Here is a 17748-nt window from a genome sequence, read left to right on the forward strand (position 1 = left end):
TATATATATATAAGTTAACATTTTTACATTAAGAATGTTGGAATAGTGGGCCTGGGTAGCTCAGCGAGTAAAGACGCTGGCTACCACCCCTGGAGTTCGAGTTCGAATCCCAGGGCGTGCTGAGTGACTCCAGCCAGGTCTCCTAAGCAACCAAATTGGCCCGGTTGCTAGGGAGGGCAGAGTCACATGGGGTAACCGCCTCGTGGTCACTATAATGTGATTTGCTTTCGGTGGGGTGCGTGATGAGTTGTGCGTGGATGCCGCGGTGGATGGCGTGAAGCCTCCACATGCGCTATGTCTCCGCGGTAACGCGCTGAACAAGCTATGTGAAAAGATGCGCGGGTTGATGGTCTCAGTCGCAGAGGCAACTGAGGAAAAAAAAAAGAATGTTAGTTAATGGGATAGTTCATATAAAAATGAAAATACTCAAATCATTTACTCACCTTCATGCCATCCCAGAGGTGTATAACATTCTTTCTTCTGCTGAAGAGAAATTATGATTATTTAGAAAGAAATATCTCAGATCTGTGGATGAGAGACAGATCAGTATTTAAGTCCTGGACTTTTTTTTACTATAAATCTCCACTTTCACTTTCAGATGTGAAACTAAACATGCGCCACATGTGACTTACAGAAGTTGAGATTTATGGTAAAAAATGGACTTAAATATTGATTTGTTTCTCACCCACAATCATTTAATTTCTGAATACATAGATGTAACCACTGGAGTCTTATAGATTACTTTGAAGCTTCAAAAAGCACATAACGCAGCATAAAAGTTCTTGCCACCATTCACTTGCATTGTACGGACCTACAGAGCTGAAATATTCTTCAAGAAATATATGTTTGTGTTCTGCAGATGAAAGAAAGTTATACACATCTGGGATGGCATGAGGGTGAATAAATGATGAGATAATAAAAATTTTTGGGTGAACTATCCCTTTTAGTAATTATTTTAAACATAAGGGGTGTAACAGTTCGATTTTCTGATATAGATCAGTTCTGTTGTAAACACCATGAGTGTTCAACATCACATACACCAGAGATGTGTTCACGAGCAATATATCCAAAAACACGAGCAATATATCCAAAATTAGCACAAAAAGTCCTTCAGTGACAAGTCATAAAGATTTGTTCAACCCCCTTAGCGTTTTGTGCCAAAGTAGATCACTAAAAAGCATTTGCGTGACGGCGGCTCAACGCTGTCACTGTAGGTAAAGCTGTTATTTTTTTTCATTGACAAGCTATTCAAGAGACTGGACAGATGTTGAGTAACTTTTAAGTGAGATTGCGAGCGTGCTTGCTTGATTGACAGACCACGCTTGAGCGCACATATACTGTGTATGAACGCATGCGCAGACCGACCGCCGCTCAGCTTAGATATTTTTTTTTTTTTTACATTTTTTATTTATTTGTAACATCCTCTTGCAGTTGAATTCCCTCTCTAATATGATTCAGCAATGTAGAGAACTAGCGTAAAACTTCATGAAAATGGACACCTCACAATTTATACAGATGTGTTAGGCTGCTGATAAATATATTTCTAATGAGGATATCATAACGCGGGCCGCAAAAGATCGCTCGAGGGTTGCATGTGGCCCACGGACACTGCTCATCTTCATAGTAGTATACCATTTCGATAATAACAATGTTTAGTCCTGAATTAGTCCATGAAGTAGGTAGCAAGTTGGCTATTTCATCTATTCTGTAGTTGTCTGCAGGAGTTCAGTTTTTCTGGGATTTAGCAAGTGAAATTATTTTCTTATGTTGACTAAATTATGTTCAAAAACTAACCAACAAACTTAATGCTTTACTGAGTCAATTTATATTAAGTGTCTTTAACCACCATGTACTTGCAATAAAAAAATAGGCATCTGCATTCTTATTGTGTACATATGTTTTGTTACATTGTGCTTAAATTTAAATAACAATTGCATAATTAAATTTTTAACCCTACCCATTAACCTAAACACCTGTACCAATTTGAAACAAATGCAAATCTTTCAAGAGTTTCGCAGAACAGCATGTATATACACAATAATTGTATCAAATGCTAACTTTTTCATGTAAGTATATAGTATTTAAAGTCAACTAAAATTATTGGGACCGTTTTCCCTCCCAGTCTATCCAGTAGATCTACAGTTAAGATCCTCTGAAAGTAATCAGGGATTGGGTTGCAGCCGGTCTCTGGGGCTGGGTACTGAGCAATTCAGCTCAGAGCTCAAGAGTCACTGTAGTTTTCACAGTCAGTGCACTGGGATTAGACATTAATAGTTCTTTAAAGAGCTAAAGCAGATTGGAGCTGTCACCTCACATACCCCTAACAGCATGCTGTGCTTACACATCCAACACTAAACCTGCTGCTGTGTTCAACAGCCTTTACCATCTCAACAATCTCAACCTAACACTCTTCAAGTGTGAAGTGCATCAGTTCTTCACCACTGACGTCACCAAACAGTAACTGCAAGATCGATGACTGTTTTCAAACAGTTTTCTTGAACACTCCATTGAGTATTCCATTGGTCGAGCAAGCAGATAGTCCCGCCCCAAACTTGCTGCATTGGTTGGCTCATTCACAGTGTTTACGCCAATCTACACATGGTTCACTGATAGTTGTCTCTGCGTGTTAAACTGGGAAAGGAGAAACTATTTTAACATAAAAAATAACACACATCACCTTTAAGTAACTTACATGTGTGGTGTAGGATATGTGTAGTAGACTATAACAGTATTTTGCCTTAAAAATATTAATGAATAGACAATTTCAGCCAGTGACCTTTAGAGTATTTCTGCAATTAACCAAAATGGATTTCAGTATGTGAATTTCTGCTCAGTATCGAATTGTAAATAGGTATTGAATTTTTTCTTTGTTGATTAGATCTTAGCTTTCCTGCAGGCATGTTAGAGTCTGGTAGAAGTTATTGGTTTTGTTCTGTTTTGTTTTTCATTTCCTTTTTGTTTCATTTTGTTTCCGTTTTGTTTTTAAATACTCAAAAACTGAAGTTCAATTACAAGCATCACAATAGCTAAAATGGGCCCAAATGAAATCTGCAGACTTTGCATTTTGAGTGCTGTTTTTGGGGAAAAATCTACAGAATTCTGCAGAATGTATTTAAATTTGGTAAAAAAGTTTTAAATGGAGCTAGGAGTACTACACTCTTACTGGAAGCTGAAAGTACAATCAAATTATCCAAAATATTTAATAAACATACTTGCAAGGGGTGGGGGATGTTTAAACTTGAATAGCAGGTGTAAACTGTGAATGACGGGCGTTCCAATTCTTCAGAAATCTGCTGAGCTTTATGCAAAGTTCTGCGGGACTGATATGTTACCTCATTGGAGTAAAAGATTATGTTTTGCTTTGCACAAAGATGTATCCCTTAAGTATTCATTTTCTTTGCACCTTTTGTGTTGTTTATGTCTTTGTGTGTGTGTGATTATAGAAGTGCTGCATATGTGAATGTTTGCATGCAGAGAACTCCAAAGTTTTGTGTCCGTCATAGTCTAAGGCCCCGTTTCCACCTGGTATTATGATGCATCTCGGGTTATCCGATCACATGTGGTCAGGTGAGACACATCGCTGTTTACACCTGGTTGTTTAAATGCATCTCCTGTGACCACCTGTGTTCAGAATTGGAGGGGAGGGTCTCTGTTTCATGACGACATACATCAATCACTGTGTCATTGTGTTACTGCATGATAATAAAGCGCAACAAAGTAAGAAAAGACAAAGAAATTGTGAAAAAAATGGTGCACTGTTTCTCCCAGATGTGACTGAAATTTATTCCAAGAACAAACGCAACGTCAAGCAGAATTATCTGTTATTTTAGTGGATTACCTGTATTAAAAGAGCTTCTTGTGTTCGTACTTCTCATCTGTGTTGATATCAGACACACTGAAGAAGATCCACGAAGCTCTCGTGATTGTATATGTATCCGCTTTTTTAATTTTCCGATTGGATGGTTATTAAGTCGCTCGTAAACAGCTACGTTTTAGCACAGCGGTTAATTGACAGGTGGTGGTTCTTTGCTGCGGCTGGGACGCATTCAGGACGGATTACTGTTTACACCTCAAATGCGATGTGGACATATGCGTTTTTGAGTACATTTGTATGTGGTTTCTGAGATCCGATCACAAAACGTTTTAGACCCTGTTTAGACCTGTATTTAGGGCTGACCACATGATCGGATCACCCGAGATGCATCTTTATACCAGGTGGAAATGGGGACTAAAAGTAAAGGGGCCAGAAATGCCACCGAATGTAACAAAAATGCCCCCGAAATGAATTTCCCTGTTTATTTTTTTGCAGCATTTCATAATATTCTATTCCAGGTCTAGTTAGATGAAATATCGCATAGAATATGAGTTGATTTAAATTTATAGGTCACTTGCAGCCAGTGCTGTGTAGTAACCGATTACATGTAATCTGTATTATGTAATCAGATTACAAAAATCAAGTACTTGTAATTAGATTAAATGACATTTTAAAATACCCGATTGCAGAACCAATTGCATTAGTGCGGTAAAGTTTAGTTTAGTTAAATGAATTACTTTTGTACTCTGCCTTAGAATATGTACATCATTGCGCTTTTGCAACAACTTTTGTGATGTTCACAAATATAACTGGCCTGATCTGTTACTGTTTGTAATGCCAAAATTGCAAACATTTAATTGCCCTTTTTATTTCATTTAGAAACTGACAAATAGTGACTAAAACACACAAAAAATCATATAAATTCTAATATTTGATCCATTAAGTACATTTTTTACCTTTTTACTTTACATTTAAGCAACATTGTCAAAATGGTAAAATTTTATCCTACTAAATGCATGTGACATCAAAGGTCAAAAGTAATCAGATTAGATTACCTAAAATGTATTCCAAGAGACTGGTTTACTGATTCCTATTTGAGTCATGTAATTTGTAATCAGATTACAATTCAGAAGTAATCTACACAGCACTGCTTACAGCCAATGTAATAACTAAAATAGAGGGTTTATTTGAATGAATTGATTGAAAGTATTTGACCAAAAAGGATGACACAGTATATTTTGATTTGGTTAGGAAAAAAATCCATTCCAGGGGGCTAAATGGAAAAGTTCATTTCTGACACTGATGTGTGTGTATGTGTTAGCGTTTCAGAGTAGCTTGTTTGTTCAGGCCTCACGTTTGTAGTTTGCGTTCACTTCTGTTTCCAAACATACGCTTGCCTCTCTCTTGATCATACCTGTGTGTGTGTGTGTGTGTGCAGAGAGTGTTAACTGTAAGGCACGGGCTGCTATCACAGACTCCCTGTGGCAGTGTTCTATTGGGAGTTTAGTTTCCTCCGAGTCTTTATCTGTGTCTACTGAAAGCATCATTATGAGCCCTTCAGTGTTGCATTAGCTGTTGTTTTCTCAGTGGTGCAGGGGAAGAGGTGTGTGCCTGTGTGTGTGTGTGTGTGTGTGTGTGTGTGTGTGTGTGTGTGTGTGTGCCGGAAACAGAGGGAAACTGTGTAATTGCTAAAGGTGTGTGTTGCAGATTTCTTGTGCATTCAAAAAGAAGAGTCAAGAATAGCTAGAATAGATGGATCTCTTGTAGGATTAATTTTAGGGATAATGGGCCACGCAAAACAGTCATGGCTGTATTAAACATGCAAACCTCCTTTATAAACATAAATTCTGTGTTCAACTGTTGATCGAATAAGGAATAACGGATGATGATCATTGCATTAACATTACATTTATATTTATATAAAAGCTTTTTATAACGCTACTTATTTAAAGGTGCACTATTTTTTTCCTCATTAAAAAAGTTGAACTCCTAAAGACATGAATTGTAATTTTGCAATATATGCATGAAATCATGACCTCTCACATTAAAATGAAGACTCCAGTCATATCAGTAACCTTATAAAAGCTGTTTTATTCTACATGGAGAGGGTCCACACATGGGGGCTGCCATGTTAGAATCACATGACCAGACAAATACTACTCGCTTGATCTCAGTAATCGTCCTGTTATTTGACACTTTCACTCATTGATTAAAGTAATCATTTCTACAATGACATCTGAAACTGAAAACTATTGATTTTAAATTATGCTGCATCCAAGCCACTAGGTGTCACTGTAAGTCCAAGATGGCACAAAAACTAAAGTTACTGAGTGCACCTTTAATAAATACGGAAGAAAAAATAATTATGGGAGAAGGAAGAGACAGTGGATTTATACAAGAAACATTAAACTTAACATATTTAGTACCAGAGAACTGTATAATAAGTCAGTTTAATCACTAGTTTTCAGATAGAGCCATACTTAACAAGAAAACAACAAGTGCTTAACTGGCCAAATTAGGTTTTATTAACCAAAAATTCCAGCATTTTTTTAGAGGAGACAAACAACTAAAGGGTCAGAACTAAAATAGAGAATTACTATAATTTGTTAATGTAAATCTGTAACTTATAAGAGGTTACAAGGTGCTTTCATATTTATTAATTGTTCTTGAGTTGAGGAAATATCTCTAGCTCTGTCATTCTGCTAAGTTTATGAGGTCAAAATCAGCCATGCGTACATCTGCCCTCTGACACATTAATGCATGTGGTTGTGTATGTGTGTGTGTTTGAATTTGATCTTTTGAATCAGCACTCTTCTGGAAGCCAAGTGCATGCTGGGAGGAAGTGAATGCTTTTCGTCTGTAACCACATCTTAGATGAGCTCCACGTACATCAGCCACATCCGCCTCAAGCCCATGCACCACCACAGCGCTCCTGCAAGCACGTGTGACTGTACGAGTGTGTGTTAGTGTACACTGCTGACCCCACAACCAACAAACCTCTAATTTCATTGCATGTAATGTTCAGATCATTAATATCCTCTGTGAGTAAAGTGAATGATGAAGTCTGAGCCAAGAGGAATGTGTTTGTGTGGGTTTTGCCTACCACAGTCTCACCACAAGAAAAATGGCTTAATAAACATACTGTATTAAACAACGCCCTAAAGCAAAATTCTGGGTTAAATACAAGTTAAGCTCAATCAACAGCATTTGTGGCATAATGTTTATTACCACAAACATTTTATTCAACTTGTCCCTCGTTTATTTAAAAAAAAGCAAAAATCGTGGTTATAGTGAGGCACTTACAATGGAAATGAATGGGGCCAGTTGGTAAATGTTAAAATACTCACTGTTTCAAAAATATAGTCATAAGATGTCAACACTATGCATGTTAACACAATTTTAGTGTGATAAAATCACTTACTAACCTTTTCTGTGTAAAGTTATATCCAATTATACAACTTCGTTGCCATGACGACGTTTCGCCGTAAAACCGACCCTAAAACGACGATATAAACAACTTTAGAGCTCAAATAATACACCAGTTTTAACAGAAGAATAAATGTAAAGTACTTTCAGAAAATTATATGCTTTATCTTTCTGCCTTTTAAACCCTCCAAAAATTGGCTCCATTCACTTTCATTATAAGTGCCTCACTGTTACCTCGATTGCTGCTTTTTTTAAAGAAAAGAGTGATGAGTCAAATAGTTTTTTGTGGTAATCAACATAATGCCACAAATGCTGTCGATTGAGCTTAACTTGTAAACTTAATGAAAATGTAAAAATGCAAATAGGTGAGTGTTTGGCTTAAGGGTAGGGGTTGGGTAAGGGGATAGAGCTTGGTATAAAAGCGATAGAAGTGAATGAAAAGTTGTTGTAATCTCTCCACAGGCGAAGCAAAGCATCTAGGTCTGAGCTCAGGGCCAAACCGCCTCCGTGACCTCTGCACCTTCTGTACCATAAGTCTGGACCAGGAGGAAGTATACCGCACAAAAGTCTACGAGAAGAGTGTCAGGTGAGACTGTAAAAACACACTCTGATACACACAAGCACAAAAACATCACCGGTGCAAAACCATGTGCTGTTGGTAATGATATTTCACTTACAAGGACAGCACTTCTCATATATGTAGTTTTTATGATGCTTTACAAAACATCCATACCTGTATGAGAGACAGGATAACATGTACAAGTAATACATTCTAGCAAGAACGTCAACACTTTTTGGGTCATTCTCAGGAAACGATGCCATTCATGTGCTACAGTATGTGTGTCCCCATGACTCACTACTCACATACTGTATTTAACAGAATATTGATACTTGATAGATTTTAACTCTGTGTAGTGTGTAATGCAAAATAACTTTTAAAATAAAACCTTTAAGATGAAATTGTAATTTCTGCAATGATAGGCCGATATATCAGCAAGGCTGATTAATCGGCTGACATTTTGCCATTTTGTGATTATCAGTGTCAGGCAATAGCTTTGCCCACTTGGCTGATTTAAGGCTCAGATTTCACACTCGTGGTGAAATTCTTCTTCATTCTTCACTCGGGGCTAGAAAGAAGGTTAAAAGAGCTAAGCAACAGTATATTGCTTGCAAACATTCAGACACCGCCAGCATTTTGAGGAGCATTTTAATACGTGACGCAAGTTGTCCTACATTTAAAACATTTTCCAGTGTGACATCAAAATGTGTTACCCATATCTGCATGCCTCATTCAATTAACAGAATCCACATGAGACCAGTAAAAGAAGCTGTTTTAACCACTTGATGATTTAAAGAAATATACAGTTGAAGTCAGAAGTTTACATACACCTTAGCCAAATACATTTAAACTCAGTTTTTCACAATTCCTGGCATTTAATCATAGAAAACATTCCCTGTCTTAGGTCAGTTAGGATCACTACTTTATTTTAAGAATGTGAAATGTCAGAATAATAGTAGAAAGAATTATTTCTTTCATCACATTCCCAGTGGGTCAGAAGTTTACATACACTTTGTTAGTATTTGGTATCATTGCCTTTAAATTGTTTAACTTGGGTCAAACGTTTTGGGTAGCCTTCCACAAGCTTCTCACAATAAGTTGCTGGAATTTTGGCCTATTCCTCCAGACAGAACTGGTGTAACTGAGTCAGGTTTGTAGGCCTCCTTGCTCGCACACGATTTTTCAGTTCTGCCCACAAATTTTCTGTAAGATTGAGGTCAGGGCTTTGTGATGGCCACTCCAATACCTTGACTTTGTTGTCCTTAAGCCATTTTGCCACATCTTTGGAGGTATGCTTGGGGTCATTGTCCATTTGGAAGGCCTATTTGCAACCAAGCTTTAACTTCCTGGCTGATGTCTTTAGGTGTTGCTTTAATATATCCACATAATTTTCCTTCCTCATGATGCCATCTATTTTGTGAATTGCACCAGTCCCTCATGCAGCAAAGCACCCCCACAACATGATGCTGCCACCCCCATGCTTCATGGTTGGGATGATGTTGCAAGCCTCACCCTTTTTCCTCCAAACATAACGACAGTTCAGTTTTTGATTCATCAGACCAGAGGACACATCTCCAAAAAGTACAGTCTTTGTCCCCATGTGCACTTGCAAACTGTAGTTTGGCTTTTTGATGGTGGTTTTGGAGCAGTGGCTTCATCCTTGCTGAGTAGCCTTTCAGGTTATGTCTATATAGGTCTCGTTTTACTGTGGATATAGATACTTGTCTACCTGTTTTCTCCGGCATCTTCACAAGGTCCTTTGCTGTTGTTCTGGGATTGATTTGCACTTTTCACACCAAACTACGTTCATCTCTAGGAGACAGAATGCGTCTTTTTCCTGAGCTGCTTGGTCCCACGGTGTTTATACTTGCATACTATTGTTTGTACAGATGAACATCGTATCTTCAGGCATTTGGAAATTACTCCCAAGAATGAAACCAGACTTGTGGAAGTCCAAAATTTTTTTCTGAGGTCTTGGCTGATTTCTTTTGATTTTTCCATGATGTCAAGCAAAGAGGCACTGAGTTTGAAGGTAGGTCTTAAAAAACCTCCACAGGTAGACCACCAGTTGTCTCCAATTAGCCAATTAGCTTACCAGAGGCTAATTGGCTAATTGTCTAAAGGCTTGACATAATTTTCTGCAGTTTTTCCAAGCTGCTTAAGGCATTTTCTAATGAATTTTTTTTCATAACTCGGTTTCCATTCGATCCTGTTGTGCTAAGACATTTTTTTTAAATTATGTAAACCAAGGTCAGAAATTAAAGAGGGCTCAGAGTAAAAATGCCAAAATCGCCCCTGAAATCCAAAATGTGGTAAGAAAAGCCCTCGTAATATAACATCTGATAGAGTTCTTATTATTCTATTATTGTCTTAGTTATACGTATTATGGCATAAAATATGAATTAATGTTGATTTAATTCTTACGGTAAGAGGTAATCAATTCTCAATCTTGAGAATTTGTATTAAAGGGGTCATGAAATGGAGAATCAAATTTTCCTTGATATTTAGACATATAATAGGTAACTGTACTATAAAAACATACTGTAAATTTCAGAACTCAAAACTTCCTCCCCAGTCTAAAAAGATCATTTATAGTTACCACGCTGCTAAAACATCTAGTTTTGAAATCTGTCTGTTCGTGACTTCTTGAAACCTTACTCATTTGTATTTACGCATCCCACAACATCGCACCATTGGCCCCGCTCACTGGAGCTCAGTTCAAGTCAAGATGGCAGTCCTTGTGTGGATAACTATTTCTAACATAACACCTCAGGAGACCCATCTGGATGATTTTTAATTATTTTGTATATGAACATGAACTACACAGACTCTTTGACCACTGCCAAGTATCTCGCCGCTTTTAAAAGATGTGATGTTAAGTTACAACTCTGAAAGGGAGAAGCAATTCTCTCTTTTAGCTGCTGCCTGTTCTTTTGCCCTTCTGCGATATTTTTAAATGTTGGTGTATGTAAACATAGGACGTCTTTGACAATGGACGTCTTTGACCATTTCAGTGTGTTTACGGCGATGTGCACCTCAGTGTGCCTACAGTGTGTGCGTCATTTCACTGTTTTTTGGACTATGATGTGTTCGTTTTTTTCAGCTCATGTCTGCATGGATTGCTTGTGAACAGACAAAATATGATTCAAGCTTTGCAAAGGAAATGTTTTTGAAGGATGGGGCAGTTAAAACTGTTTCATTCATGAATATTTAAAATGTGCTGAGTGTTAACAGTTGTGCTTGAGATGAACAGTTATGTGTAAACCCTGCAATTTTGTTTTGTTATGTCAAGGTTCATTCTCTTCCAATTGAGTTTACTGAATTTGAGGGGCTGCATAATGTTAGCCAATCAGAACAGTGGGCGTTTACGTTGAAGTTTTAAGGAATGTTTCAGACAGAGGGCCAAAAACAGGGTGGAAAATGATCATATATTACTAAATTGTTTTGGTGCAAAAAAAACTTCATAACATTATCACTGGACCTCAGGGAAAATAATACAATTATTTAAAAAAAGCACTTCATGACCTCTTAAGTAAATAGATGAAAATGAGGTATTTGACATAAATGGATGAGACACAGCTATTTTTTGAATGGTTAGAAAAAGAATATGTCCTCAAAAAGGTAAAAAAATTGCCCCGAATAATCAAATCCTTGGGGCAAATATTGTCACTTAATGTAAAAGTTAATTGGGGGCCTGGGTAGCTCAGCAAGTAAAGACGCTGACTACCACACACAAGTTCGAATCCAGGGCGTGCTGAGTGATTCCAGTCAGGCTTCCTAAGCAACTAATTGGCCCTGTTGCAAGGGTGGGTAGAGTCACATTGGGTTAACCTCCTCGTGGTCGCTATAATGTGGTTCTCGCTCACAGTGGGGCGCGTGGTGAGTTGTGCGTGGATGCCGCGGAGAATAGCTTGAAGACTCCAAACATGCTACGTCTCTGCAGTAACGCGCTCAACAAGCCACGTGATAAGATGCGCGGATTGATGGTCTCAGACGCGGAGGCAGCTGAGATTCGTCCTCCGCCACCCGGATTGAGGCGATTCACTACGCCACCACGAGGACTTAGAGCACATTGGGAATCGGGCATGCCAAATTGGGGAGAAAAGGGGGAAAAAAATAAAAATATGTAAAGGTTCATTTCTGACACTGATGTAAACATATATTTAGGATTGGAGGTAAAAGTTTAAGAATCGTCCAATTAAAAACCCACATTTGGGACCACTAATACCAACATTGGTGTTTATGGCCCTGGTACTTTGACCTGAGATGAGAAAAGATGAGTTCAGCAGTAACCATCTTAAATGAAATTATATAAACAAGAGAACCCTGCAAATTTCAGGAATAAATGACAAAATTGTCCTGAGAATGACCTCTTTGCTTCATCTACCAATTCTGTTGGTCAATATAATACATTATGATAAATGCTGAAGAAAATAGTCTTTGCACTGCAAGACCACTCCCATTTCCTGCTCCACAATTGCATGATTTAAATAGTTGATGTTATGAAAAAAATATTTGTTTCGTTAACATTTACATTTTGTAATACTCAAATTTGCTCAAAGCAGAACTTCCAGTCTGGACTTTCTGGGTTTGATAGCAGTTCAGCTTGATAACAGACGTATAGCATTATGTTTGATGATACTACGCTGTGTACATTTTCGTTTGCAAAAAATGTCTAGTCACGGAAAGAACAAAATCTTCTTTATCTTACTCTCGCTTTCTAAAGGCTTTCCCTTGTGAAAGGTATTTCACAACTGTTTTCCCCCTCTGTTCAAAGAGCTCTGTTGGCTGTGTCTAAGGAAGTGTGTCCCACCTACGCGCTCCTTCACTTTTCTCTCTCACACTTACTATCTGTCGCTCCTTTTCTTTTGTACACACTCGCTTGCAATCAGCCTCTCTCAGAGCATGAAGGTTCTCCTCAAGTCTTTCTGCACCTTTTTGTATCTCTCTTTCTCCCATCTGGCTTATTATTAAACACTTTTTCATCCTAAAGTAAATGGAGACCATTTATGTGTAGCATCGCTCAGTTTTGAGTATTTGGGGTTGAGTGGATATACCTGTAGCTACTTTGGGAAGTCAGAATATGTGTTTGTGTGTGTGAATGTATGTGGGAGCGCATGCGTTCTGCAGTGCGGGGGTTTTAAGTGTGTAATGTGTGTGTGTGTGTGTGTGTGTGTGTGTGTGTGTGTGTGTGTGTGGGTGGATGAGCATTCTCCTCTCAAGTGTCAGCTGAGGTATTTGACTGTTGCAGTCACAGCTAGAAGTCCGTTGCATGTTAAATCTTTATGCTTTTTGAACATCTATAGATTTTTTGCACCGCTGTTGCTCATTAATATGATATACAATTAAATTTACAAATGAGCAGGTTTTTACTACTGACATCCACATAAACAGTGACCTGAAGAAGTATTTGGGCATTTAAAGACCCCATAAAGTTGCTTGCACAGATGTATCGGCTGCTGACATTTTTCAGCCAATTAAAAAAAATTAAAACCATGGGCATATCGATAATAAGCATGAAAACGGCAATGTAAATACTCAGTGATTTTTTTTTCTCCCCAATTTGGAATGCCCAATTCCCAAATTGCCTCCGTGTCTGAGAACGTCAATCTGCGTATCTTATCACGTGGCTTGTTGAGCGCGTTACCGCAGAGACATAGCACATGTGGAGGCTTCACGCTATTCTCCGCGGCATCCACGCACTACTCACCACACACCCCACCGAGACTGAACCACATTATGGCGATCACGAGGAAGTTACCCCATGTGACTCTACCCTCCCTAGCAACCGGGCCAATTCTGAGATGATATTCTTCTCACCAAAATTGTACAGAGCGGTTGTCTGAGTTACTGTAGACTTTGTCAGTTTGAACCAGTCTGGCCATTCTCTGTTGACCTCTCTCATCAACAAGGCATTTCCATCCACAGAACTGCCCATCACTGGATGTTTTTTGTTTTTGGCTCCATTCGGAGTAAATTCTAGAGGCTGTTGTGCCAAACGAGCCCAGCAGTCCATAACGCATCGTGAATGATGCAATCGAGTCGATCTTTCTACACTCTCAAACTACTTATACATTTGTATATTGAATATTTTGCAATAAAATTAAAATATGTTGTTTCTAAACTTATAGTCATTAACTTTAAATCAAAAGTTTTCTGTTTTTCCATTGATTTTAATTTGAATGCGTCTTTCGCAATGCTTCATGGGATTGTAGTTCATTCCCTCATGAAAGACGTTAAGTACACAGTCTTGTGCCTTTGTATTTTTGTCCGATTTTCAAATACTTTTTTCTTCAAATCAAAGTTTGTAATGTTGTGATTCACCTCGGAGCTGGTTGGTTTGGTTCATGGCTAAGAACTCTTCATGAATATTTTTGGTCCGTTCTCCAAAAAGAGGAAAACTGTAAATTTAAAAGGTGTATATATGCTAAAAGGTGATTTATAAATAAATGGTTGCAAAACTAACACTTCTTTGAAGTATTGAACATGTTGTTACAATTTCTGCTGATTTAAACTTGTCACCAAGGTGACGTTAACTAGATGGCTAACATAGATAAGGCTTTGTCGAAATTGCGAGAATGATTTATGGGTGTTTTTTTGTAAATACATTTTGGTTACACTTTATTTGACAGTGTCCTTGTTACACATATTACATGTTATTGACTATAGAAATAACAGTCAATTATGCATTATTACAACCCTAAACCAAACCCTTACCCTAAACCTATAGTAAGTACATGTTGTTAATTAGTAATAATTAGTAACAAGGACACTGTAATGTAAAGTGTAACCAAAATGTTTTATTACAAATGTAAATAATTTATACATATAAAAAATACATGTAAAAAAAAAAACAACAACAAAAAAAAAACCCAATGTAACTTTTTCTTGTTGTTGGGGCTAGTGAACATTTTGGCAGGACAAGTAAAAATCTGAAATTGTGTTTTTTTTTTTCTTCTTCTTCTTACTGATGAGACCTGCTAGAGCGTTTCTCAGAATTAACTTCACTTTTCAGATAAATTGTTTAAATAATTTTTAACCAGCTTATTGCATTTGCACTATTTTTAGTGCAGCACATTAACTATCGACATGTTCCAAAGTTTTTGATACATCCACTGTATAATATAAAACCTAACAAAGTTCTTTTTGTGAAATGTTTGCTGAAAGTGTGCTAGTGCTATATTTTTTGGAAAATAAATGCCACTTGGTTTGATATTTTGTTATTTAATGAAATGAAATTCATACATTTTAAGTGCGGCTGAAGTGTCCAAATACTATTTGGGGCCCACTATAATTTAGCTCTGATATCATCTCTTTCTCCTGAATGCCTTTACCAAATGCCAGCCGCACACGAGGATCCTGGGAATGCAGCTGGCGTATTCTCCCAGCACATCTGCTGGACACGGCCAGCCAAAAGCCAGACTCATTTGAACCCCCGTTAAGCGTAATTAGTAGCCAACATTTCTGTTGGATCTCCCAAACATAAACAATAAAAATATAAAAAATCAGTGAGCCATTCGCTAACACAATGTCCTCTGCTGTGTTTGGAGTCATAGTTGTTGTGATTAACATCTCTTTTCCATTGCTTTAGTCCGTTCTTTGGAGAGGACTTCTACTTCGAGATTCCCCGCCCGTTCCAATGCCTTTCCTTCTATGTGTACGCCAAGAGTATGTTCCTAAGGGACCTACCTGTAGGTCAGTACCTCTGCCCTTGTTTTCTGTCATTTACATATCATATGCATTGAGACTAACACATGTTGTGTGTTTGCAGGGAAAGTAGCTATCAGGAAGGAAGATCTATATAAGTATAGCGGGAAAGAGAACTGGTTTCACTTGCAGCCTGTTGACCCACACTCAGAAGTACAGGTGAGTGATCCATCATAGTGGTACCCAAATGGCTTTGCTTCAGGGCCCAGATTTTATATTGGACATCAAGTGTTGACCCAAAACAGTATCAACATTAAAAAAATAAACAAAAATGTATTTAAAAATCAATAGTTTAAATACCGTAAACAGTAGTGTATGAGTTTAATTGGACGTTCAAAAGATTTGGGAAGCATTTTGTCCTCCCTTTCAAAAGCTGATAAGCCTATTTACTGTATGCTTCTATCTAACTATGTCCATTTAGCATTGTTTCCCCCCGCTCTCTTAGACCCTATCAGAACAGACCTTTTTGGGTTGCGACCCACCAGCTGAGAAGTGCTTATCTAATATATCTAACTGTTAGATTGGGTGTGAGTTATGGTTCAACACACAAACACACAGCCACCAAAGGAATAAATGAATACCCAGCCTTACTTCCCTTGTGTGGTTAGTCTCCATCTGTAGTTTGAGCCAATCGGATGAGTTTATGATTACTCATTGCCTTGCCGTGCCCAATGAGATCGATGTACCATTAGTCAGCTTTCATATGTGGTCCAATGTCTTTAAAGCAGATGCAAGCCCGAGTCCACATCCTGTTTTTGTGTATGGTGTATGCACCGATCTGTTTTGTACACAAGTATGATTCAGCAGAACCGGGGAGTGTGGGGGTTGGAAGTTGTGGGTTAACTGTATCAGAAACAAAAAGAGTGTTATGTCAAGGAATTTGCTTGTAAAAAATTCTGTTTACGATAAAAGAACAAAAACAACTTTAAAATTGCAAGTCGGCACAAGTCAAACAACAACAAAAAAAAATCCTGACTTCCGCATGAGTGTTTCCAAATTTTTTAAAGCTTTTTTTTATTATTATTATGAATGTAAATTATCCACAAATTTGCTGAAATTAAATGTACACCCATTTTACACAAAATTCAGTCAAGATATTGTGAAACAGAATGTGCATTGTACATTGACAAGTCTGTTGGTAGATTTCAGAAGTAACACTCTTGTTTTTGTTTTGTTTTTTGTTTTATTCTTATTTTGCTTTTAATTTAGAACATTTTAAATCAGGTTGAACAAAAAGTTGCATATTCATGATATATTTGTGATAGCACCATCATGAATATTGTGATCATTATAATAGCCTTTTTATTTGACCATTAAAGGGATTGTTTACCCAAAAAATGAAAATTCTCTCATAATTTACTCACCCTCATGCCATCCCAGTTGTGTATGACTTATTCCTTCTGCTGAACACAAATGAAGATTTTTAGAAGTATATCTCAGCTCTGTAGGTCCATACAATACAAGTGAATGGTTACCATCATTTTGAAGGTCCAAAAAGCATATAAGGTCAGCATAAAAGTAATCCATGCGACTCCAGTGGTTAAATCCATGTCTTCAGAAGTGATATGATAGGTGTGGGTGAGAATTATATCAATATTTAAGTCAATATTTACTATAAATTCTCCTATCTGCCCAGTAGGTGGCGATATGCACGAAGAATGCGAATTTCCAAAAACAAAAGAAGAAGAATTTGAAAGTGGAGATTGATCATAAAAAAGGACTTAAATATTGATCTGTTTCTCACCCACACCTATCATATTGCTTCTGAAGATATAGATTTAACCACTGGAGTCATATGGATTACTTTTACGCTGCCTTTATATGCTCTTTGGACACCATTCACTTGCATTGTGCTGAGTTGAAATATTCTTCTAAAAATCTTCATTTGTGTTCAGCAGAATAAAGAAAGTCTTTCACATCTGGAATGGGTCTGGAATGAAAGGGTGAGTAAATAATGAGAGAATTAAAATTTTTGGGTGAATATCCCTTTAAGTTTCCTAAAGGCCATGTTTTTCTATCCTTTCTTATCTTGCGACTTGTGAGGATGAGAGTGTTAAGACAGATGTTTTAAAGGAATGTTCAGGGTTCAATACAAGTTAAGCTCAACCAAGAGCATTTGTGGAATAATGTTGATTACCACAAAAATTACTTTGACTCATCCGTCATTTTTTTTAAAAAACAGCTAAAATTGCGGGTACAGTGCGGCACTTACAATGGAAGTGAATGGAGCCAAGTCCGTAAA

At 37.6% G+C, this 17748-nt stretch overlaps 1 protein-coding gene across 2 annotated transcripts in view; it reads left to right on the forward strand.

Moving 5' to 3' along the window:
- The window catches only part of LOC127456453 (ras GTPase-activating protein 2-like), a 94136-nt gene that overhangs the window by 13366 nt on the left and 63022 nt on the right, over positions 1 to 17748 (forward strand). For both annotated transcript variants that reach the window (XM_051724968.1, XM_051724966.1), the window contains exons 2-4: positions 7703 to 7826; positions 15391 to 15494; positions 15571 to 15665. In XM_051724968.1, coding sequence (XP_051580928.1) covers positions 7703 to 7826; positions 15391 to 15494; positions 15571 to 15665 — 323 coding nt within the window. The remainder of the gene's footprint in view (positions 1 to 7702; positions 7827 to 15390; positions 15495 to 15570; positions 15666 to 17748) is intronic.

Source organism: Myxocyprinus asiaticus, chromosome 18 (genome assembly GCF_019703515.2).
Source record: "Myxocyprinus asiaticus isolate MX2 ecotype Aquarium Trade chromosome 18, UBuf_Myxa_2, whole genome shotgun sequence".
NCBI lineage: Eukaryota > Metazoa > Chordata > Actinopteri > Cypriniformes > Catostomidae > Myxocyprinus > Myxocyprinus asiaticus.